The following is a 25322-nucleotide window of genomic DNA, read 5'->3' on the forward strand; positions in this document are numbered from 1 at the left end:
CATCTTAGGCAATTTGGTATAATTTTATGCTGTATGATTGAAGGAATAGCATCAAGAAACATGTCTACATTTGTTTTGTAAAAGCACTTTTTTTTTCTAGATATGTTCTACCCATGACTGGTTGAATCCAAGGATTTGGAACTCACAAACCATACTTGCTTCTTAGGAACAATGTAAGTACTACATGTAAAGTACTTGGTTTAATATGTGCTATGTAATACAGATTCAATAAATACTGCCAATTTTTATAGTTAGCCCTCCTTCAGGCTTCTAGATAGCCAATATTATATTTTCAGCCAAAACAAAGTTCTTAGGGGAAATGCCACAGAAGAACTTCTAAAACTTGTAAATTAGTATAAGGTACATACACACTGTATGTACTAGGTTTTGAACTCAGGACCTTGTGCTTACTAGTCAGGCACTCTTACACCGAGCCACATGTCCATGATTAGTCTTGCATTTTTCCAGGGCCTGCACCCAGAGTGTGATCCTCCTGTTTATGCTTCCTGCAGTAGCTGGGATGACAGATATGTCATCTACTACACCCAGCTTCTTGCACTGGAATACAACCTCACAACATTTTTGCCTGAATTGACCTGGAACCACAATATTCCAAGATTTCCTGAGTAGATGAGATTAACAGGCATCCTAAGTAACACTTACTAGGCATACGAGCCTAAAAGGTGGCTACAGCTTATGGAGGCCCAACTGCAATGTGAGCCATTTGTCCCTTGATTCCCTAAAATGATGCTGGAAAGAGACCCTCCCAGTTTTGTTGCCAGTGGGGTCTAGATCCCTCCCACTTACCAGTTTGTGCGACAAGGGCGACCTTCTTCAGGGTAGGCAAAAATGTGTGGACCGGGGCACGGAAGTGCACGGTGATGGTGAAAGGCTGCCCTCTCCGCACAGTCAGGTGCTGAGAGCTGATGGCCTTGGTATGGTGTTCCTCATTGTTCTTTGCTGCCTGGAAGTCACAGCTCTTGATACCCAGGGCTGTTGTAGACAAGAGAGAAATTATGGATACGAGGTAAATGTGACAACAGAAGCAGTGATTCTGGAGTCAGAGAGACCAGTGTTCAAGTGCTCAGCTCCATCTGCTCATTGGTGCTACTCCAGATGGAAGTTGTCTGAAGTAACTCAGCTTTCTTCTTAAAATAACCATCCCTTCTCGCAGAGTGGTGGGGATTAGGTACAGTGTATGTGTGATACCTTAGTGTCAGACGCACACGGTACCGTTGTTGCTGTGATAATAATAATTATAACTGTAATAATAATAATTATTATTAGAGACAGCAATGCATGTTTTCATACTTGGCCTCCTTTTCCGCTTCCAATTCCTAGCCATAAATAAAATGCAGAATCTTGCTCCTCCTATACCTTTTTCTTCTTAGAGGACAATCAGATAATTTCAAGATTATCTGTGGTTTTACATTGTTATATTGGTTTTATATCACTGAGTCTAATTCTCTCATCTTCTTAAGAAGATGACCTCAGGTGAGGCCAAGAGTTCACCTGAGCTCATCTGTGCTCTTTTACCTGAAGGCTTACCAAATGTACAGGACCATGCAGGCCAGAAAGACTCTACAGGATGGTGGCCTGAGAGTATCAGGGCACTTTATAGAGGGAGGAAAAAACAAGGGAATTTTTAAGAAATGCTCAGCAAACCTAAAGCAAGACACACACTGAAAAAAAAAACACAAAAATTTAGTTCCTTGTACAAGCAAAGGAGTTAGTTTTTATTCCTTGGTGGGAGAAAGTGTGTGGAATAGGGTCTGATCTACTGCAGCAAAGTCATCTGACCCTGATGGAAAAGTCTTTCTTTTTTTTTCGGGGGAGGGGGTCGGTCATGGGGCTTGAACTCTGGGCCTGGGCACTGTTCCTCAGCTCTTCAGCTGAAGGCTAGCGCTCTACCACTTGAGCCACAGCACCACTTCCAGCTTTTTCTGCTTATGTGGTGCTGAGAAATTGAACCCAGGGCCTCATGCATGTGAGGCAAGCACTCTACCACTAAGCCACATTCCTAGCCCCAATAGAAAAATCTTTTAGACTCCAATTCTTGTCTTGGCCAATTCAAAACTGGCTGCTTCAAATCTTCAGTTCCCAACCTTTCTAGCTTAGAGCTCAAGAACAGAGAGATGAATGAAGAGAGGAAGGAAGAGACCACCTTCTCAGTTCATTAGTGAGGGAGCTGAGAGACAGTAACAGTGATACAATATTAGGGAGAAAGCACTGGCGTTATTATGAATGTGCATATCTGGTCCAGGTGCTCATGGATGCCCCTGGGGCCCAGTGTCCCTCTCATCCACCAGGGCAAGCCATGGCAGTATACATCTAGCCTTAGCCAGGCTCAGATTTGTACATAGGGGTAGAGCAGCACACAGAAACCGGCAATGATTCTCCTCTCTTTGCACAAGGCTGGTCCTGGGGCCTAGGTTGGGCTGGTTGAGTTGGACTGGTCTGTGGAATGGTATTCAATGAATTGAGGCTTGGTGTATGGGATCCCCACTATGGCTACAGTGTTATAGCAAGAGGCACTCTTTAGAATTTGTTTTGACTACAGTTCTGTCTAGAAGGCTTCTGCTGCCTTTTTTTTTTTTTCACCTGGCAAGTGTCTGTCCATCTTCCAAAACTCAAAGGCACCTACCTCTAAAGCCATCACTGATTCCTCCATGCAGAGGCCCATCCTCTGAGCTCCGCTGAGCTCCCACAGTGCTCTGCTCCATTCTTCTTAGCACTGACTCCAGTTTATAGCTATCCCTTGCTTAGCCCTCTGTTCCCCATCTCATTGTGAGACACAGTGTTGACTGCAAGTCTGTATCCTCTGCTCAGTGATGCGTTGTACACAACAACTCCCCAATTGGAGTTTATTCCATATTCGATGAGAACACTGAGTCGGCCCCAAGGAGAGTTTCTCAGATGTGACATACAGGTCCTGTACCCGAGCCTGTTCTGACAGAGCCTTGCAGAGGCCTCTGAATTTCTGCATGCTCCTCTACCTCCTACTTCCCTTCTCTGCCATGGCACTTTGGGGCTATGACATCCTTGTGCTTTTTCTGGGCACCTGTGAGATGTATATCACAACCCAGTGATAAATCCCCAATAACCATCATCACCCTCCCACCGCCGGCTTTACACGTGGATCACCGTACAACCACCTCCCCCGTTAGTACTCCATAACCACACCTCTCCTTCCCCACCCTGCCCCCCACCTCCCCCCACTCGGTAGCCACACCAGTGTCACCTCCCCTCCTTAGTACCACCTCACTTCTCCCCGACTTCATAGGCATACCACCATCACTTCCACCACTATCTTACTTCCTTTAATTAAAACACACCGTCATGTCACCAGCAGTGGCAGTCCAGTAAGTCCTAGGAAGAACAGGGTTGGCTCACCTTGTCCCATGGCAGAAGGCTGCTCTAACCCACACGCACACAGAAAATGCCTGCCTTCAAGTCTATCTTCCGGAGCGAAAAATGATGGAGTGCTTCTGTTGGCATAAGAATCCGTAAATAGGGAAATTTCTCTCCACTCTTCTCGTGAGCTCTCTGATGGATCCCTTCTCTCTTGCTCCCTCTCAGCTGTTATCTCTTAGACCAGATGCTGGGAGCGTCTCCCTCCTGGTTTTTTTTTTTTTTAACATATCTCTTGTGCCAGGGGAGACCTAAGCCAGGACTATGAGACAGGTCTAAAGTGAAAGAGGTGGTGGGAAGATCTGTTGGCAGGAAAATCCTCGAAGAACTCTCTTATCCTCTTTCTTCAGTAACCTCAAGAGCCCCTTAGGGGTGGGACTGTAGAAAGAGTGACTTTACAAGCAGAGGCCCATACCCAAACTTTAAATTTCAGGCCTGAAACCTGTTGTGAGTTCCAAGTTGCTAGATGCTCATGGGCTGCTTTGATGATATACAGAGAGAGCCTGTGTGTCTGGAATCCATCTGTCTAGAAGAGATAAGGAAGTAGAGTTTATTGGTAAAAAAAAAAAAAAAGTGTTTTTAAAGTCCTTGAATGTAGATGGAGGATATAGAGAACAGCAGGAAATAGGTTGGGGGAAATAAGGTAGATATATCCAGGCACATTATATGTACAGATAAAAAGATTATAATGAAACTCATATAAAGTAAGTAAGGTTGAGGTTGAGGAAAGAAGAATAAGGAAGAGCAATACAGGGTTGAATACACTCTAAGGACAATATATACATACATGGAAAGTTTACAATGAAACCTCTAACCTCGTACAATTAAAATATACTAAAAAAAAAATACATTGGGCTGAAGGTATGGCTCCCAGGGTAGAGTGCCAGCCTAGCAAGTATAAGAGCTTGAATTCAAACCCAGTATATGAACAAAACAAAACAAAACATAGTCCTCTAAGCCCTGGCACTAAGATGACTAAATGGGCATGAGGCCAGCACTTCTAAGATGCCTCAGTCTGGGACACCCTTACCAGAAAAGGTTTGGAACTGTCTTGGGCCTCACCGTAGGGTCTTTTCAATTTCTGCTTGCTTAACCACTGAATGATGCAAGACACAGGATAGAACCTCATGTCTGGCCCTTCGGGGCCTTCCTGAGCTTTGGCCTGGGCATCTGAGGTTGAGTCACCGGAAGCTCCCTAGGGACCTCTGTCCTTATTGCAGATGCATGAAATAGGATGCCTGTAAAGGATACAGTACAGACCACAAAACCACACACAGGGATAGGATAGAGAGGTGATTTTGCTACTGTGTAGCTTTCAAAACTTTGAACTATTATCTTCTTAAAGAAATGTTATGTGAAAAATCAAAACTATTGCCTTCTCACCGAAAAAGAATTCTCATAAGAACTGGAGATACAAGCCTGGCACTGATAGCCATTGCCTGTAATCCTAGCTACTCAGGAGTCTGAGATCTAAGGATCGAAGTTTAAAGCCAGCCAAGGCAGGAAAGTCTGTGAGACTCTTATCTCCAATAAACCACTAGAAAACCGGAAGTGGCACTGTGACTTAAGCAGTAGAGTGCTCGCCTTGAGCTGAAGAGCGCAGGGACAGCACCCAGGACACAGTTCAAGACCCATCCATGACTGACAAAAGAAAAAGAAAAAAGAAAAGAAAAAGTCAGAAGTGGTGCTGTGGCTCAAGTAGTCAATAACCAATTAGAAAATGAAAGCAGAGGGCTGGGAAGGTGGCTCAGTGGTAGAGTGCTTGCCTTGCATGCATGAGGTCCTGGGTTCAATTCCTCAGCACCACATAAGCAGAAAAAGCTGGACGTGGTGCTGTGGCTCAAGTGGTAGAGCACTAGTGCCCAGAGTTCAGGCCCCACGACCGACACAAAAAAAGAAAAGAAAAAAGAAAATGAAAGCAGAAGTAGGCGCCAGTGTCTCACTCTTGTAATCCTAGTTACTCAGGAGGCTGAGATCTGAGGATCGAGGTTCAAAGCCAGACTGGGCGGGAAAGTCCATGAGACGCTTACCTCCAATTAATCAACAACAAGCCAGAAGAGGAGCTGTGGCTCAAGTGGTAGAGCAAAAAACTCAAGGACAGTGCCCAGGCATTGAATTAAAGCCTCAGAATTGACACAAACAACACCAAAACAACAACTATATATGCATATATATGCAAAGCCTACAAGCAATAAATATATTGATAAATTGTGATGGTAATTAATAAATTGAAAGTTAAAAGGTAATTAATAAATTGAATAAAATCACAAGGAATTCATTTCTGTAATGTAAAAGTTGTTGAACTGAAGGTATAGCTCAAGTGATACAGGATTTGCCTAGAAGGCACTAAGTTCAAACGCCAACATTGCCAAAATAAAAGTTGCCTACAAATCAATTTTTAAGAAGAACAAAACAATAGAAAAATGGATAAAGGATATGCTAGACAATTCATACAAAATGAAATATAAATCTCTTATATTTATGAAAAGATGTCCAGTCTCACTTCATAAAAATGCAAAATAAAACTACCCTAAGATAGAATGTTTGCCAATTAGATTGCCAAAGATAAAAATCCGAGTATTCAAGAGAATCCTGATTCTGTTGCAGTGCTGCAGGGAGTATAAAAGGAGGTAGCTTTTTCAGAAGATATTATTCATCAGCCTGGGATGCCACGTAAAATCCCATAGATCCCTCATGTTCAGAATAACAGGCATTACCTCACCCTTCTGGTGGCTTGGAGTCTGAAATCAGGATGATCTCACACTGGACCAGCTCCCTAACTCTGCAGAAAAGCAGCCCCCCAGCTAGCGTGCATCTGAGAAGAATTTACTTCTTCATTTGTGAAATTAATGTATATTGAGCATTATTGGATACCAGGAATGTATAAGGCACTGACAGTACACTAGTAAATTAAATAGATGTGTCTCTGTCACCATTTATATTCCAGCAGGGGGCGACAGATGGTACACACACAGCTGTCATTGTGAAAAGTCCTATAAAAGAGTTCTGAGCTCTCAGACCTAGAAGTAGAGGTCAGGGTAGGCTTTGCAAGAAAGTGATATTTAAACTGAGAAACAGCAACCATCAAGGGAAGTTAGCTAGATAATGGGCATGGGATGGGGTAGTAGGAGAGAAACTAAATAGTATGTACAAAGCTTTAAAATAGGGAGCAATTCAAAGAACAAGTGCAAGAAAGGCAAGAGTTAAATCTTTCAGAGTTGAGGATTTGGGTTTTATTTTGAGGAGTAGTGGAAAGCTACTGAAGGATATTTTAAGCAAGTAGCAATACAGTCGGGTTTGCATTAAAAAAAAATACTGTATTGGCTAAAATAGAGAAAGTGTTTGAGAAGATGGAAGGAAGAAAAGGGCTGACCAATAAGAGATTACACTTCACGGTTCAGGTGGAAGAGGATATAGATGGATCTGAAAAGAAAAGTAATGGACCAATGTGCTCATGGACAGGATGGGAAAGACCAGGCCATATTCAGTCTGACTCACAGATCCAATTACATTAATGATGCTGGTACTTGCTTTACAAAGTGCTTTCCCATACCTTATCGTTTCAGATCTGAGCCTCAACTTTTTGTCAACTTGGTAAGTGATAATCATTATTTCTCTTTTGTTGGTGAGAAAACAGGTTCAGGGTGTAAACATTTATTTTAATGAGTGAATCCATGAATACATCAATTACTATACTGCTCAAGAGGAATTATAATGAAACATGCCAGGGCAGAAGAGTATTAAAATGAAGCAAATGTTGAAATAATAGGGATAGAACCCAGTCACAGTCAAGGACGACTAGACTGATTGGCTCATCTATACCCATACTATACCCTGGGTTACTCAAATATTGCTTTCCACCACTTATATATTTTTCATTTCCAAATGCCTACACTTGAGTAGGCACTGCTTGTGTGTGTTTGTGTGTGTGTCTCAGGGCTTTGTACTTGCTAGACAGATACTCCAACAACTGAACCACCTCCAGCCTTTGTACTTTAGTGATTTTTCAGATTGAGTCTCACACTTTTGTCCAGGCCAGCCTCAGATGACCATTTTCCTCCCCCACCTCCCACGGAGCCGTATGACAGGCAGGCACTACTACACTCAGCTCTCTTCACTTGTATCCTGAATGTCTACCTAAATCAGGTCCTAGTCCCTAGAAGAAACTTGGCAAGTAGTTAAGTGAGTTAATGAATATGGTGTTAAATTCAGGACTCTCCTAAGAGTCTGAGGGTGTGGTAGTTGAAATCCTCCAAGTAGTTCAGATGTCATTGTCTCGGTAAGGCATTACTTCTTCATAATGCTTTCCTTAAATGATTTCTTATGACTGACACGTCATAATTATAAGATGGCAATAATTGCGGGTTCCGTGCCACCAAGTCCTTAGCCCACTTGCTAACAAGACAGTCACTCTACAATGTAATTCCCACCACACCCCTACTCTCCCTCTAATTAACTACATTGACCCTTTTGTTTACATATAATGAAGTCTTTAGCTCCTTCATTTAATGTATGTACATTTAATAGAACAGCTGTCTCAGTCACGTAGCCAGTGCCTGCAAGGCAGGTACATCATGCCTTTCTTTTTGTGCAGTGCCTTGAGAAAGCAGGTATGTCAGAGAGGAGGACCTGATTGGGGTTGCTTTATGTTTAGTAGCACCCAGAAAGGGTAGGGTTTGAATGGCCATCATCATAAGCTACAGCCAATAGAAAACTTGGAGTGTTTTGTTCTCTACCAAAAATCTACCTCTTGGGGCTGGGAAGGTGGCTCAGTGGTAGAGCGCTTGCCTTGCATGCATGAGGCCCTGGGTTCGATTCCCAAACACCACATAAGCAAAAAGAAAAAAAGCCGGAAGTGGTGCTGTGGCTCAAGTGGTAGAGTGCTAGCCTTGAGCTGAAGAGCTGAGGGACAGCGCCCAGGCCCAGAGTTCAGGCCCATGACCGGACTCCCCCCCCCCAAAAAAAAAAAAAGTAGAGTGCTAGGCTTGACCTGAAGAGTTGAGGGACAGCACCTAGGCCCAGAGTTCAAGCCTCATGACCGACAAAAAATAAAATAAAAAAGAAGATGCAGCCAGGCGCTGGTGTGGCTCACGCCTGTAATCCTAGCTACTCAGGAGGCTGAGATCTGAGGATCGAGGTTCAAAGCCAGCCTGGGCAGGAAAGTCTGTGAAACTCTTATCTCTAATAAACCACCAGAAAACCAGAAGTGGTGCTGTAGCTCAAGTGGTAGAGCGCTAGCCTTGAGCTGAAGAGCACAGGGATTGCGCTCAGGCCCAGAGTTAAGCCCCACGACCGACAAAAAAAAAAAAAAAAGAAGATGCTGGGATTTTAAGGACTGAGGGACCTCTTAAAGTCATATGGGAAGGGATTCAAGGGATGGCCAGGGTGAGAGATTTCCTAGTTTTTTTTTTTCAAAACACAAAGATGATAAGTGTTACAGAGAGACATGTACTGAGTTTGCTTTTCTATCTAAAGCATAACTGATAGGCCACATGTTGACATATATTTATTTACTGTGTGGGTCCTGGGCGCTGTCCCTGAGCTTTTGTGCTCAAGACTAGCACTCTACCACTTAGTTATAGCTCCACTTCTGACCTTTTGGAAGTTCATTGGAGATAAGAGTCTCACAACTTTTTTTCCCCCTCAACTGACTTCAAACCATGATCCTCACATCTCAGCCTCCTGAGTAGCTAGGATTACAGGCATGAGCCATCAGTCCCAGCTGATATGTTTATTGTTTATCTTTCCTGCCTCCACAAGAATGTCAGCTCTAAGATGGAGGAGACTTGGTTTTGTTTGACTGTCTAGGCTCCTACACTCCTCAGGAGTGCCTAGGATATACTACACACTTAATAAATACTTCTTGAGTAGGTGAATGGGCTCACGTATTGAAACAGTAGGACACTCCTACCAACCAGAGAACCTTTGTGGGGAAGGTGATGCTTATAAGTGTGAAGGCAAAGAAAGCAGGATTGAGGTTTATTGACAATAGGAAACTAGACAGGTCTAGACAATAACTAAACAATAAAACAGCTATGAGATGGTTCTTTGCTTGATGTTTGAGGGGCCCAATTCCAAATAGTACCCTCCAGACTCTGTGCTAAATCACACTTCTGTATGGGTGCCATGGAATCCCTGGGTCCTGAAGAAGAAAGTTCATGCAAGCTGTGCAAATGACCCAAGGAGCTGTCCATCCACAGAATCTCTTTTGTTGCTGATATCAGAGTCTGGTGGAATCTTTGGTATTGGGAGAAAAAGCACAGCTTGCATTTGAATTTGATCGTTTTCCTGAAGTTTAAAATCCACACATGCATCTCATTGTCCAAATCTTTATAACCCAAAATCCACATAGACATTCTTGTAACCTTTGATGTCCTTAAACTTGTTGCTACTCAGATTAGCTTGGATCTGTCTTTGGCCACTCTTGAAGGGGATAGTCTTCAGAGTGATGGTGGCTTTGTGGTGGGGTTTGAGGTCTCCAATGCTGTGGCAGAGAATGGGGAAAGTCAGAGAGCCCCAGAGACACAATGATGACCTCCAAAGCCCCTTTTCCACTCCACTTCCTGTTCGGTCTGTTCACCCAGGTCCTGAGCCTCTGTCCAGAAAGGACAGTGCTAATCCCAGAATGGAATGGGAGAGGAGGCCATGCCCTTCCATCACTTACAGGATTCTCAGTTGCTTCTTAAAGAAGCCACTGCCTTCCAAGGTCAGCACACAGTCCTCAACTGGCTCCGAGAGGGGGTTTGAAAATATCACCTGGATGGAGAGCAGCTGGTTTACAATGGCTTGTCCTAGAACCTAAACAGACACCCAGGGCAGGAGAAGGAGCAGGAAATTAGTCCTTATTCTCTAATCCACTGGCTATTACATATGGTGCTTTTTTTTAGTATAAAGGATTTATTGGTATATATTATTCAATATTATACGTTAAGAGATTTTAGCATGACACTTCCATACGTAAAAATATTATTAACATCTCCTACTAGGGTTTGAATTTAGGCCCTCATACTTGCGAAGCAGACACTTTACTACTGAGCCATGCCGCTGCCATTTTTTTGTCAGTCGTGGGACTTGAGTTCTGGGTCTGGGCTCTGTCCCTCAGCTCTTCAGCTCAAGGCTAGCACTCTACCACTTGAGCCACAGTGCCACTTCCAATTTTCTGGTGGTTTATTGGAGATGAGAGTCTCATGGTCTTTCCTGCCCAGGCTGGCTTTGAACTGTGATCCTTGTTAGGATAGGGTCTTTCTCTCTGTCTTGGTGCATATCTGGGCATAATTTGCCTGTTAGGTTTTTCATCATAGCTAAGATAACATGCATAACAAACTGAGCATGCAACCATGCTTAGCTTCTTCCATTAAGATGGGGGTCTCAGGTCTCATGAACTTTTCTGCTGAGGCTATCCTTGACCAAAATCCTCCCAATCTCAGCTTCCCAAGTAACTCAGATTACACTGGCTTCTGTCTCTCTATCATTCTTTTTTGTTTTGTTTTTATCGGTCATAGGACCTGAACTCTGGGCCTGGGCACTGTCCCTCAGCTCTTCAGTTCAAGGCTAGCGCTCTACCACTTGAGTCATAGCACCACTTCCGTCTTTTTCTGCTTATGTGGTGCTGAGGAATCGAACCCAGGGCCTCATGCATGCAAGGCAAGCACTCTACCGCTGAGCCACCTTCCCAGCTCTCTCTAGCATTCTTTTTTTTGGGTCAGTCATGGAGATTGAACTCTGGGCCTGGGCGCTGTCCTTGAGCTCTTCAGCTCAAGATAAGCACTCTACCACTTGAACCACAGCGCCACTTTCAATTTTCTGGTGGTTAATTGGAGATAAGGATCTCATGGAGAATTTCCTGCCCAGGCTGGCTTTGAACCACGATCCTCAGATCTTAGCCTCCTGTGTAGCTAGGTTTACAGGCGAGAGCCACCAGTGCCCGGCTTGTTCTCTATCATTCTTATCCCCGACTGCTTACCTTTCCCATTTCTTTTTTAACTTCTTGCGTGTCTTTGGTTGTTTTGTTTCCATAATTGAGAGAAAGCATACAGTACCCTATGGGCTCACTTTGGTGAAGTCTAGCAGGCAGGTTGGCATTGGGGAGACAGAACTGAAAGGATCCCTGAATGCCTTCCCACTCTGAGTGCCACGGAAGGTCAGCAGGAGGGGTGCTCAGAGGTCATCTACTCTCATCCCCTCTTTTGACATTTCAAGGAGCAGAGACTGGGGGGGTGGGGGGGAGGAGGCTTGCTCAAGTATGTGCAGGCTGAAAGTGGCAACTCAAATCTTATGGGCTCCTCATCTGATCCCCTCCTGTCTGGCCTGTTTTTTAGCATGTAGACCCTGGGAAGGCCAACACAGAAAATGGCACAACAGAGGTTGAATCCATGTCCCATGCTCAAGACCCACCTAGCCTCAAGAGAATGAAGATTACTCAATAGGAGAGAAAAGGAGAGCGTGTTCTCTCCAGCAGACCACAGCCATCCTGTCAGAGGGCTTCACCCTCATAGCCAGGGCCAAGGTACCCACAGAGCATTTGCAGGGCTCTTGCCTACATTAATTATGATGCCTGGAAAGGTTAAGGTGATGATCTTGTTCACCAGGATTTTCTCTGGACTGCTCTTCTCTTCACCCAGGGCACTGATGCGGATTAGCTTGTCTGTTGACAGGTACTGGCTGTACTGGGAATAAGGGATTTTGCAGGGGTAGGTCTTCGCTAGGGAGAAAACACAGGATAAAGTGAAAGTAGCTGGACTTGGGAGTGAACACAGGATAAAGTGAAAATTAGCTGGATTTGGAGTTGAACCTGGTGGTTCTTCTGTAGAAAGAAGGGAGCCAACATGTTCCAGGTCCTGCTGAAGCACAAGCATTTGAAATGGAAAAACTATAGTTAATCTGCTTGTAAATGGATAGGCTGAGTGCCCAGCCAAGGTAGATGGCTTTAGACTTAGACTTTCCCCCACTAAACTAGCGTTGTTTTTTTTTTTCCCTTGGAGATAGCAAAGAAGGACAGAGGGAAAAAGAAGAAGAGAGGAGGAGAGAAAGAAGATAAGGAAGAGGGGAGGAGAAGAAGGAAACCATTCCCTGCTGTCTGGCTCCACCTCCCTCCCCCAACATATGCCATGACATAACCGGGTGTGCACCCAGTGTGTCCCAGGCCCGTATTCAGAGTCCATACCTTCTTCAGGAAACAGTGTGATGAAGGCTGTGTCCTGCCAGAATGGGCACAGGGGGCTGCCATCATGCAGAAGGGACTGGGCACTCAAGTTCACTTTGAGGTCCTTAAACTGGGGTGACATGTTGAGGGCCAGCAGGGCAAAGTTGATGTCCTGGCCCATGTTAGGCGGGTCAAGTAGCTTGAATTTCAGGGAGACCTGAATAACACTGCTTGGTTGAAGGGCCGGTGTATCCAGGCTCCGAGGAGTGTCCTGGCTTGGTGGCATGCGCCTCGAGGATGCTGAAGATGCACTGTCAGATCCTTGGGACCTTCCATCCTTCAGCTTCTGTAGAGCCTTATAATACACCTGCCTTTCTTGGGGGGAACCTACGAAGGTAGCACACATTATCAACTGTGGATGAGGCACACCTAAGGGACAAACATCCAACCCTCAGCACCACTACCAACAGTGCAGGGGCTGGGGAGTTTTCAAACTTCATTTCAAGCTGGGTGCCAGTGGCTCCCACCTGTAATCCTAGCTACTCAGGAGGGTGAGATCTGAAGATCATGGTTTGAAGCCAGCCTGGGCAAGAAAGCCCGGGAGGCTCTTTATCTCAAGTGGTAGAGTGCTAGCCTTGAGCAAAGTAGCTCAGGGGCAGCACTTAGGCCCTGAGTTCAAACCCCAGGACCAGTGCCAAAAAAAAGAAAATCAACTTTATTTCAGCAGTGTTTTCCCTCATTCATCTACTATTTCCTAAGACTCTGCATAAGTACTTAACACCTTTCATCTTGTCAGCCATTCAAGAGGTATATTGTTGTTGTTGTTATTTTTATAGACGAGGAAAAGGAGGTTCCAAATGGTCATGGTACTTGCCGGAATCATACAACTAGTGAGAAGCAAGATCCACTGTCTGACTCTTAAGAACCCATGCTCACGACCACTCAACTCAGTCCTAACATCCTCAAGGAAAAGAAGAAGGCCCACAAATGTAGAGATAAACTTCTCTTACAGCTGGCCAATTTGGTGAAGCAGAATAGTGGCCTTGCCCCAGAGATCCTGAACAGCATTCATGTACCAACTACCTTCACAAAAGCCTAGAAAATCAAGTAAGAGACCACTATGCCTGTTTTTAGTCTAATAAAAGGCAGGAGGGAAACAGTTGCCTGCTTGGAGCTTCCTGCAGAGGGCATTAACTTAGGAGTAAGGCCTTAGTCCTACCTGGTGGTGTGCTAGTCTTGGTGGATGGTGAACTCAGGCTGTGACACACTGGTGGCCACATAGGACTCTGGGGCTGGTCTATCCATGGTGACTCTTCCCAAAACTGGACAAAGTCCTGACCATAGGCTGATCACTATAGATGAGGTATCTGTGATTTCTCTGGCCTCAAACAGAGGTGTGTGGGGACAGACTATTCTTTCCAGGTACTCTCTGGATTTCTTTCTGATTCTTTGCCAACATACCCACAATGTATTTGGGACACACATAGGCTGGGAGTGTCTTTAAGCACTGAAACAGTGACAACTTAGCAAAAGCAAACAGCCAGAAAAATCTGTGTTTGGGTACCATCTAGTGATGAAATACTGGAAATGACTATAGATTCAGAGAAAAGAAGCAGCCTGTTGCTTAGAATTTCTGGATTAGCAGGCACAAACTTAGCCAGATTGGCACCACTGGAAGAAACACCTAATCTCTCAATACCAGCTGATATTGTATACCAATATTGTACAGGAAACCATGACCTTACCTAATAAAGTGACAGAAATAAACTAGATAGTAATCAGTGCAGGAGAACTCTCAGAGAGCTTGAAGAAAACACTTTGAGAAACTTAACAAAAAGATAAAAACAGTTTAAAGCCAGGCATGGTGGCTCCCACCTGTAATCCTAACTACTCAGGAGGCTGAGATCTGAGAACTGCAGTTCAAAGCCAGCCCGGGCAAGAAAGTCCGAGAGACTCTTGTCTCCAATTTAACCACTCAGAAAATGGGAAGTGGCGCTGCAGCTCAAGTGGTAGAGCCCTTTCCTTGAGCTGAAGAGCTCAGGGACAGAGCCCAGGCCCAGAGTTCAAGCCCTACAACCGATAAAACGAACACTTTCAATAATCAAATGAATTCTTGAGCAAAAGATGCATTCAGCAAAATTAAAAATTAAAGATGGTAGCTATAGCTGCTTCTATCACCTCTTCCAAGGGCACAGAGAGGCGTGAGTCAGATTCAGCCTGTCTATGTCTGCTCCACCCCAGATCCTGGAAGACTAGGTAAGAGGAGATGGATGACTAGGCCCACTGAGCCATGTCTTGGGTACTCAGCCCTGGATATGCCACCATTTCCCAGGTTCACAGGGGACCTGTGGACCTCTGTACTAAATGCTGCCAGTGGCTATTCCTACCTCCTTAGCATTTGACATTTCAATGTCCATGCTCCTACTTTAGCATTCCAGCCCATGTGATTCTGTCTGGCACTTTAAAGACTTGGCCTATCCATGGCGGAGACCAGAAATGCCAGGAGTATTATGCCTCCAAGGAGCAGAGCTCCACTCAACTCCCTTGTCTCTTGAGGGGCAATAAATTTTCCATATTGTTCTTTATATCACATTGAATCAATGATCAGGTGGATAAATTTAGTAAGTAAAAATACTGAACCATAATGAATGTAAAAGGGGGAATTCTTAGGCTGGGGAACCAGTACAAAAGGGATAGAGAAGGAGAAGGCAATGGCAGGGAGAATATAATTGAAGTACATTGTATGCAAATATGAAAATGTCATAATAACCCTCCCCCTTTTTTGTTGGTTGTAGGGCTTGAACTCAGGGCCTAGGCACTGTCCCTGAGCTCTTCAGCTCAAGGCTAACACTCTACCACTTTGAGTCACAAGGCTACTTCTGTTTTTCTGGTGACTAATTGGAGATAAGAGTCTCATGGACTTTCTTGCCCAGACTGGCTTTGAACCGCAGTCCTCAGATCTCAGACTCTTGAGTAGCTAGGATCACAGGCATGAGCCACCAGCACCCTACTAGGTTTTGCTGTTGTTGTTTGCACCCAGCTAGTTTCTTGTTTTTGCTTTTGTTTTTCGGAAACCCATTGTAAGCCCTGAAAAATGTGGAGGAGGAAGGACATTATAAGCGGGAGTAAGGGAGGAGGTGGATATGATCAAATTATATTATATGCATGTATAAAAATATCACAATGAAGGCAGGCACCAGTGGCTCATGCTTGTAATTCTAGCTATTCAGGAGGCTAAGATCTGAGGGTCATGGTTCAAAGCCAGCCCGGGCAGGAAAGTCAGTGAGACTCTTATCTCCAATAAACCACTCAGAAAACTGGAAGTGGCACTATGGCTCAAGTGGTAGACCGCTTGCATTGATCTGAAGAGCTGAGGGACAGTGCCCAGGTCTAGAGTTCAAGCCCCACAACTGACAAAAAAAAAATCACAATGAAATCCTTTAATACAATTAACATAGGCCAATAGAAATAGAGTTGTTTAATTTTAGTGTCAGATAAACAACCAATAATTTGAGACAGAATCATGCTAAGGTATTATTCATCCTTCTGACCTCCTGCTATTCCAGCTGTTCATGGTGCCAGTGGGCTTGATAAGCCACTCTACACTGACTTTCTCTGTCTCACTTCCTTACCCTCCTGCCAGTTTTTCCTGGAATGCCTCACAAATAAACTACTTGTTTATGAGTCCCTGACTAAGGATCTGTGTCCAAGACAACCCATCCAATGAAACAAAGAGTCAATAGGGACTGGAGGGGTGGTCATGCTACTAGGAAGTTAATCCAACAGTCAGGCCTTGATAACCATGGGGATGATGGTTCTAGAACCTCCAAGGATACCAATACCAAAATCCAAAGTCCTTGGCATGAAATGCTGTAGTAGTTACATACTATCTATGCCATCCTCCTTTGGGCTGTAAATCATCTCTGTATTACTTCTCATATCTAATATATTGTAAATGCTACACAGATAGTTGGGATACTGGATTGTTAAAGAAATAATGACAAGAAAGTTTGCACTTGTCATAATTTTCCCCCAAACATTTCCTATCTCAATGGATTAAGTCTAGACATATGGCTGACTATACTTGTATATCCCCTGCCCCCCCCCCCACTTTGAAGCTGGGGTTCTGGATCCTTTTTGTATCTATCACATTAATGAAGCACAGACACCCACCCAAGACTCCCAGCAAAAGCTCAGCTCCCCCCACCCTCTGCTTGCTCCTGCCTAGACCCTGTCCCTGCCAGACCTCAGCTTTGCTTCTTTACCCTGCATCTGGTTCTCATAGCTGGGAACTTTGCGTGGCTCCCTAGGAGTGGAACCTAGCAAGTGGTCGTTTTCCATTTCTAGAATTCATCTACACCAACTTAGCCTCCCTTCTGTCCTGGTTGGGCCCTTAGGATGTTTGTGGGAGTGAACACTGGGTTTTACCTTCCTCATACTTGTAGTTCTCTGTGATGTCATCCCGCTGATCACTCTGGATGCTCTTTGTGCTGATAAAATTACCAACAGTGGTCGTGTCCTGGTGAAGTTTCTGCTCTTTCCCACCCTGGACAAGCCAGGACATGCAGTCAGCATTCACCATAGAAAATGCAAAGCGCGTGTCATAGTTCAGATTCACTTCTCCTTCTTTGATGGCTCTGACAGAGGCAGGGCCACAGCAGTAGAGGCCTAAAGAAGAGAAGGAAGGAGAGCCTTGTGGGGAGGGTGTGGCAGGCCAGGCAGGGGCAAGGGTGGGGGGGAGCAGATTCTGTGGGAGTGGGTCATGACTTCCCTCTGGGCAGCCTCACCATTGCTGGTCTCCTGTGGTGTGGCATCTAGCACCTGCCAGCCTCCATATCCAGAAGGGAGGTCCTTGCGGTCCATCCAGCACTCATTCCAGACGTGGTAATTCCTGAGGGAGAAACCAGTGGCAAAGGATGTCCCACATAACTTCTTTCTAGAGCTAGATGAATGGGCAGGTGGACTGTTGGAAAAACTTGGTGCCTACAGCAGTGGAAGCCCCTGTGGATGAATAGTGACAGGTCTTCCTCCTGTGAGCCTCCATCTGCCTCCATTTGCATTCCTCTACTGTGGGTGAATAAAGGATTCTTCTTCACTCTCAGCCCACTGAGGTTATAATCCCTCACACTCCCTCAACAAGGTCCTTGTAGCCCATTTCCTGTGTGTGTGGCTGACCAACAGTGTTCGTCTGGAAGTAGGACTTGGGGCCCTCCTGTGGTCAGAACCATGGACTGAGTATTAGATGAAGATGGCAACCACGTGGAGGACCTCTCAGCCCAGGATTGAGAGCTCATGTGATCTGAAGATTCTAAACCCACAACTGTGATTTTGTTCAGCTGTTTTTCTGTCTTAGGGTGGGGATACCACTTCAACCCTGGGATTGAAAGAGAGGCAGGGAGATGGGACAGGGCAGCAGGCTATGGACACAATCCTGACCTACTTCCTACTGTGGGACCTGGCCGGGATGGATGGCCCCTAGAAATAGAAAGATTGTCTCTCACCAAACAGTATCCTTCTTCTTATTCTCCAGAATCCTGCCTGTGTTGTCGTAATACTCATCTATGATCAGGTTTCCATCCGTGTCATGGCCGGAGTCAAAGTTAGTGATCACGCGGGTGGGAATCCCCAGGCACCTCATCACTGCAGAAAAGGCAGCAAAATCACCCGTGGGCTGTGGATTCAAGGAGTTGGTGGTTTCAAGGACTCTGTGGATTCCTGGACTTCAGAGCGCTGGGTCTAGGGAAAGCATTTATCTAGCATCTGCTGGGCCAGGCAGGAGCTGTCTAACCTGACTCTGTGGTCAGGTTGCTGGCTGCTCTAACATGTTGGTCAGAGCCAACAGAAAGTCTAGCGAGTTGTCCTGTCTCCTACCCAAGCCAGCAAGTAGGCCAGCCACGCCACTCTGTTGGCAAATGTCAGAGGCCCAACTCAGCCTCTGGTAGCTCCTCGCCTTAAATCCCCATCTTCAAACCAACTAGCTGGAATTCTACTTTTTCCTGTTATTAGGATTCGGGGCTGAGACCATCAGCTTCTTGGGCGAAGGACCGTTTGGCTTTCCCATTCACCCTAGGTGTGTTATGTACATGCGGAAGCCTCAGCAGGAAAGCTACTGTGGCTTATGAGTTAAAGAAGGAAAACAATTAAAGTTTCTAAAAAGCAAGACTTGAAGCAGCCAATTGTGATAATTTCATAAATGAGACACAGACATTTCAAAAAAAGAAAGGAAGGAAGAAAATAAAGGGGGGGGGGGAGTACACAGGATGAAGTTTGATGTGGCTAGAATGAGACCTAGCCAATCCTTTGGCACCCAAGAAGCAGAGATTAAAACAGTATCATACTAATTAGAATAACTAACACTTGAATAAAATGATGTGCCAGACATCTTTGTAAGCATGCCAAATATTAACCAACTGCCTTATAAAAGAACATTTCATGCACTCATGGTGTCTCATAAATCAGTGGCAAATAACGGTAAATATGCATTCAAGCCATAGCATTGTGCAAGAGTTTGGACTGAGATCTAAAGAAAAGTAAGGGGAAAATAATATACTAGGCCCTTAGGTGAAGTTTCTTCTTTGAGACTTAGGGCTCGGTAAAAACAATTGGAACAAGAGCTGTATTGAAATAAAAAATGATGTACTTAATGAAGGCTACTACCTAATTAAGTTAGAATATATCTTAGAGTACATCTAGCTTAGAAGGTTTCCAAAACATTTCAAGTGGAAGATCCTATGTTCCAATCATCTCATAAGTAGGGATCCATTAAGTAAAACACATACTTTGTTTGAAGAAGGGAAAGCCCATCCCCAGCCATCTCCCATCTTCCCCACTAGTCCATAAGACTCTTCTTTCCAATTAATCACCCAAAACCCAGAAATGGACCTGTGGATCAAATGGGTAGAGCACCACCCTTGAGTATGAGAGTTAAGAGACTGCTCAGGCCTTGAGTGCAAGCCCCAGTACCAGTACACACATGCACACACACATGCAATCATCACTAACAGCCACTTATTGTTTCTCCCCACCCACAGCTTTGTATAGCCACTGATACACTCTGTCTCTCTGTCTCTGTCTCTGTCTGTCTCTCTCTCTATTTCTCTCTCACTTTTGTCGGTCCTGAGTCTTGAATTCTGAGCCTGGGCGCTGCCCCTCAGCCATTCAGCTCAAGGCTAGCGCTCTACCAGTTAAGCCACTGCTCCACTTCCAGTTTTCTGATGGTTTATTGGAGATAAGAGTTTCATAGACTTTCCTGCACAGATTGGCTTTGAACCAAGATCCTCAGATCTCAGCCTCCTGAGTAGCTAGGATTACAGGTCTGAGCCACCAGTGCCTGGCTACTCTATCTCTTTATACCTACTTATCTATACAGTTTTGACACTTTGCTTTTTGGGAGAGGTTTCAGGCCACAGAGCATCACTGTCTCCTCTATACTGAAAGGCATCCAGGTTACTTCCCAGTCCCCCAGCCAAGGAATGAAAGGGATGGTGGCCAGAACAAGAAGAGCTTAATGAGCTACTCATCTCTGTAGTGGACTGGCCCTGGGCACAGGAAAAGTAGCCTAACAATTTCCTTGAAATTTCCATGTAACAGTCAGTTAAATGATGTCAAGGAAGTTGCCTGTCCAAAAAAAAAGTGTAATTGTATCTTTTCTCATCTGCAAAATGGCTCTTATTTTATAGGAGGCAGGAAAGAGAAGAAACAGTGACAGTGCCAAGTGTGTGCCCAGAGCAATGTGTGTTGAACAAGTGTTTTTTTGTTTTTGTTTTTTTTTGGTCCGGTCATGGGGCCTGAACTCTAGGCCTGGGCGCTGTCCCTCAGCTCTTCAGCTCAAGGCTAGCGCTCTACCACTTGAGCCACAGCACCACTTCCGGCTTTTTTCTTATGTGGTGCTGAGGAATCGAACCCAGGGCCTCAGGCATGCAAGGCAAGCGCTCTTCCACTGAGCCAACTTCCCAGCCCTTGAACAAGTTGTTGACAGTGCTCCTGACCCAATATATAGCCTGGTGGTTAAAGCATGGCTAGCCAGACCTGGGGGGCGAGACTGACTCTTGTTAGTTTCCTCATCTGTTAAATGGAAGTGAGGAAAGAATTGCAAAGTCATTTAGGAGATGAACCAAAACAGCACTAGATAATTCTGACATATATTACCTACTATTGCTAGGTAAGAGTAGTAGTAGTAGAGTAGTAGCAGTAAGAGGTAAGAACCACTACTTTCCCTATCCATGTTTGAGGAAATTGAGGCACAAATGATTTGAGCTGCTTGCCAATTAATGGTAGTGCATTTATTGGCAATACCTTCTTAGATTATGACTCACTTTCTGTGGTTCAAGTTACACTCATTCACATTCCAAAACTATTAAGTGGAAATTTTCAGAAGTAAACAATTTATCAGTCTTAAGTTGTATGCTATTCTGAGTAGCGTGATGAAATCTCCAGCCATTCTGACGCCCAGGACATGACTCATCCCTTTATCCAGTGTATCCATACTGTATGCACTACCGACTCGGTAGCCTCCTGGGTTATCAGATCACCCATTGTGGTATTGCAGTACTTGGGTTCAAGTAACTTAATTTATTTAATAATCAGTCAAAAGTACAAGAACAGGGATGCTGGCAGTTTTATTATGGTGTGTTGTTATACTTGTTTTTTTTTGTTATTAGCTACTACTACTACTACTATTATTATTATTACTATTACTATTTTTTTTTGGTCTGGTCATGGGACCTGAACTCTGGGCCTGGGTGCTGTCCCTCAGCTCTTCAGCTCAAGGCTAGCGCTCTACCACTTGAGCCACAGCGCCACTTCCGGCTTTTTTCTTTTTGCTTATGTGGTACGGAGGAATCGAACCCAGGGCCCCATGCATGCAAGGCACCCACTCTACCACTGAGCCACCTTCCCAGCCCCTACTATTACTATTTTTTGCCAGTGCTTGGGCTTGAACTCAGGGCCCAGGCACCGTCCCTGAGCTTCTTTTGCTGAAGGCTAGCACTCTACCACTTGAGCCACAGCACCACTTCTAACTTTTTCTGTTTATGTGGTATTGAGGAATCAAAATCCAGGGCTTCATGCATGCTAGGCAAGCACTCTACCACTAAGTCACATTCCCAGCCCTATTAGTTATTATTGATCATCTCTCACTGTGCTTAATCTATAAATTGAACTTCACCATAGGTATGCATGTATAGGAACAAACTCTGTGTGTGTGTGTGTGTATGTGTGTGTGTGTGTGTGTGTGTGTGTGTGTAAGAGAGAGAGAGAGAGAGAGAGAGAGGTTTGGTACTATCCATATATTTTTAAAAACATGTTTTGACAAGGGTTAAGGAATTTGGCTAACTCCTTTTATTTGAGGACCAAAGAATCTGGGCCTTCTCTTATCTTTTTTATGGACGCATAACTGGAACACAGTGTTTAGCACAGAATAAAGGTTTAAGTGTTGGATGAATGGGTCAAATTTTTAAATTGCCACATATATTAATATATAATACAATAGCCCTTTTGGTAAGAGCTAATTGAGTTTCAACTGGACTGGGCCATATTGGATCCCCTTTGCCCAACTTAGTGTTTCCAAGGTTACCAAAGGGCCACGATTCTGGTAAACATTTTAATTGCTCTGCTGGTATTGCATAACCTCTATCCACTGTCTCCACCTCTCTCGCCTGGTTCTAGACTACCCCACCCAAACCTGGCTCTCTCCCGCCACACACACCCCTGGCCCTTGACACTTGGTTTTCCCTCCATACTAATAGGTTCCTTTTTATCTTCAAAAGATCCATTCTCAGCCTGTCAGTCTTACATTTTCTCTCACCCTGATGTCTGTGACTTTTGATACCAAAACTGGTTCTTATGCCTCAGCCATCAAAGCATCCATCTCAAGATCACACTTTATAGTTGCAGAGTTGACGTATACTCACTCTGTCACCCTCTGTCGGTGCTGACAGAGATCCCCTTGTGCCCTCTGCTTGCTCTGATGTGTTCGGCAGCCTGTGGCTTTCTGGGATTCCTCCAGGGCTGTCACATCCATCTGAGAGCCCGGAGACAGGCCTGGCACACGTGAGTTCACAGACTTCACCAAGCCTGTCACATTGGAAATTTCTATACCAAAAGCTTAGACTACCAATAAACTCCAACTTATGTGCGGATCTGGCCTTGCTGGATGCTACTGGAGTCCTGTAAAGTGGAAGCCTTATCTGACATCTTTCCCCAGATAACATGAATAATCATTAGGTACGTGGCTATACATGTCAAGAGGCTGACAGCGGGCCTGAGTATGGGGGCAGAGAGAGGGTGAGGCCCAGGAGCAGGAGAGTATCCCTGGGTGAGGCATGAAGAGGCAAGAGGGCCTTGGCTGTCACCTCCTACATGTGACTCATTTCCAGATGTCACTTCCCTAAGCTTTCCTCCTCACCTCCTCCAGTGGCTAGCTCTTCTTGCCACACACAAAGCAAACTTCCATTGGCCTTCTTTACCCCCTAAGTATTTTTCCCTTCCATTAATTTAGAATCCACGCCCTCTCTGAAAAAATGGTCTTCGTGTGGTCTTGTGACAACTTCAAATTCAAGATCATTTTCTTAGTCTGCCATATTGTACTAGTCCCACGGCCCAGACCACAGCTCAGTAGCACATTTCCCTTCCATGTGAATATCTTCATTAAGCCCGTTCTCTGTGTTCTAATTACTTGGCCTGGCTTCCCTTGGACCTTTACAGTTTCTTCTGTCTTAGGAATATTTTGTTAGGTTGTGTGAAAAAGGGAAAGGCATCAAGTTTTGGGATGTAAGTGATGATTTCTTCTTTAGAACCATCATCTAAAATAAACCCAAGTTTGTGAGACCTAAGGTTTGTGATAAGATTTAAACGGAGAAGGCTTCCCTTGGTAGGAACTGTGCAACTGGGGCATGATGGTTCAGAGGACTCTTTCCACCTCCTCATAAGAGTCCTTCCCACTTCCTACCTGTGCACATGACAGCAGCAAAGACCCAGCATTGCCCATAGCGCACTGGCTGGCAGCCTGTGGCATGCCACTGCTTCAGGATGGCCACGCTTCCCGTCCATTCTGCAGGGTTGATACCATCCATGTAATTCTCACTCCAGTTGCCATTTAGCACCCCGTTGTCATCATTGCTGTTGATCTGCAGAGAAGCCATAGACAGAAGACCAAGATGGACGTGGGGAAAAATCCCTGGGCCTTGAAACACAGAGACCTTTGGCTCTCACTCTACCGGGGAACTTCCAGCCCTGCTGGAAGATGAAGGTCAACTAGTCTGAGTTGTGTTCTTCTGTTTATTACTCTTCTGTTTCAATTTCCTGTGAAGATGGAGCTTGGCCCTGAATGGATTTTGTTGGTTTTGGTTTTGGTTTTCAGGGCTCAGAATGGAACCCAGGGCCTTGAGCATGCTAGGCAAATGCTCTGCCATTGAGCTCTACCCCAGTCTTTCTGGGTGCTTTTAAAAATACTTTCAGAACAAGGAAAATCTAGAAACAGCAAAACAGCTCCCCAAGCTGAAGCTTTTCCAAAACATGGAATCTGGAATTAACAGAGGTGGTGCTCTATCTCCAGCTATCTCCACGCTCAGTTGAGAAAACCTACATGCCTTTGCAGAGGGATTCTGCTCCGTGATTCACCCTGTCCGCAATGCAGGGGACAACTGAGAGGCCAGAGGTCCCCTTGTACACCAATGACCTCACCATAGCACACACCACTCTGCTGATGTAGACAGGGCTTCCCCTCAGGGCACAGTCTGTGGATGGGTCGATCTGGAAATGCAGACTCTTGTCTAGCAGCTCCAAGCAGATGTCTAGAATATTCTCTTCAAACTGCAAGAGGAGGTGCAGAGAAGAAAGGTACCCATGCTTGGCATGTGTGTATGAAGAAATACACAACCCTCCCCACCCAGCTCTCCAATAGAGTATGTTTACAAAATAAAACCCATTTAGAAGATCAAACAGAAAGACCCCAAGAGCCTCCCAGGCAAAGATCTGGGGTTTTACCTCACTGGATGAGTATATGCTGCAAGTCAAGTTCTTTCCTGCTCATGTTACAATGATTATTGTGATCACTGAGTTTTCTCAAGTCTGTCTTGGTGAAAATCCTCCATTTTCTCTCCATCCGTCTTGTATCCCCTCCTGGATCCCCTGAGTTGTTCTGGCTAAAACCAAGTTGCCAATTCTTCCACACTTAACCTGGTGACCCAGCTGATCGCCGGCAGCCATGTGGGTGGGGAACCTACCATGATACCCACAACCCACTGGACTCTGGACTGACCAATCACATGTGAGTTATAGAACTTCCCATCCTGGGGTTCCTCCTTGCTCTTCAGACCTACTATGATGCTTCTTCCTCCTCCGAGGCCTTCCCTGGCCTATCCTGTGGTTAGGTCTGTAGCTCCGGGTGCATCCCCATGTCCATCACTTAGTTACACAATATAGTCAAGGCTCCTCTTTTCTGCCTAAGTGGATGTTGTCTCTATCCAGTTCTCTCTAAGCCAGGCCTGGCACAGTACCCAGCACAGTGTAGGGTCCCCCATATATTTTTGTAAGAAGATGCCACTGTAAATGAATGTGCTTATTTCCCTGTCACAGTGGGCCATACTCAGCAAGAGGCTTCTCCCATCTGTCTTCCCAAGGGGACAGTGTGGCAAATCAGTTTTAAATAGAGCTGAGGTCTGAGAATGTGGCTTACTTGCCTAGCCTGCATGAAGCCCTGGGTTCGATTCCTCAACTGGCAGGGCACTAGCCTTGAGCCGAAAGGAGCTCCAGGACACTGCCCAGGCCC

At 45.1% G+C, this 25322-nt stretch overlaps 2 protein-coding genes and 1 long non-coding RNA gene across 4 annotated transcripts in view; 1 reads left to right on the forward strand and 2 right to left on the reverse strand.

Annotated features, from left to right (window-relative positions):
- Nucleotides 1-13660, forward strand: LOC122114473. The gene is made up of 3 exons (XR_006148578.1): nt 1-173; nt 6978-7005; nt 13390-13660. It is a non-coding gene; the product is annotated as an uncharacterized LOC122114473 (long non-coding RNA).
- Epb42 (erythrocyte membrane protein band 4.2) overlaps nt 1-16190 on the reverse strand; it is a 28365-nt gene extending 12175 nt beyond the window's left edge. Inside the window, exons 1-3 of the mRNA XM_042687648.1 lie at nt 16186-16190; nt 3394-3531; nt 808-993 (exon numbers count right to left, since the gene is read on the reverse strand). Of these exons, the coding sequence (XP_042543582.1) occupies nt 808-993; nt 3394-3403 (196 nt within the window). The 5' untranslated portion in view covers nt 3404-3531; nt 16186-16190. The remainder of the gene's footprint in view (nt 1-807; nt 994-3393; nt 3532-16185) is intronic.
- Tgm5 (transglutaminase 5) overlaps nt 9461-25322 on the reverse strand; it is a 25214-nt gene continuing 9352 nt past the window's right edge. For both annotated transcript variants that reach the window (XM_042687650.1, XM_042687649.1), the window contains 9 exons: nt 24236-24364; nt 23502-23679; nt 18055-18193; nt 17341-17444; nt 16982-17221; nt 12575-12940; nt 11952-12112; nt 10076-10209; nt 9461-9895 (listed from right to left, as the gene is read on the reverse strand). In XM_042687650.1, the coding sequence (XP_042543584.1) occupies nt 9742-9895; nt 10076-10209; nt 11952-12112; nt 12575-12940; nt 16982-17221; nt 17341-17444; nt 18055-18193; nt 23502-23679; nt 24236-24364 (1605 nt within the window). In that variant the 3' untranslated portion in view covers nt 9461-9741. The remainder of the gene's footprint in view (nt 9896-10075; nt 10210-11951; nt 12113-12574; nt 12941-16981; nt 17222-17340; nt 17445-18054; nt 18194-23501; nt 23680-24235; nt 24365-25322) is intronic.

The sequence above is a fragment of the Dipodomys spectabilis genome, unplaced genomic scaffold (genome assembly GCF_019054845.1).
Source record: "Dipodomys spectabilis isolate Male_0828 unplaced genomic scaffold, ASM1905484v1 ptg000108l, whole genome shotgun sequence".
Lineage (NCBI taxonomy): Eukaryota > Metazoa > Chordata > Mammalia > Rodentia > Heteromyidae > Dipodomys > Dipodomys spectabilis.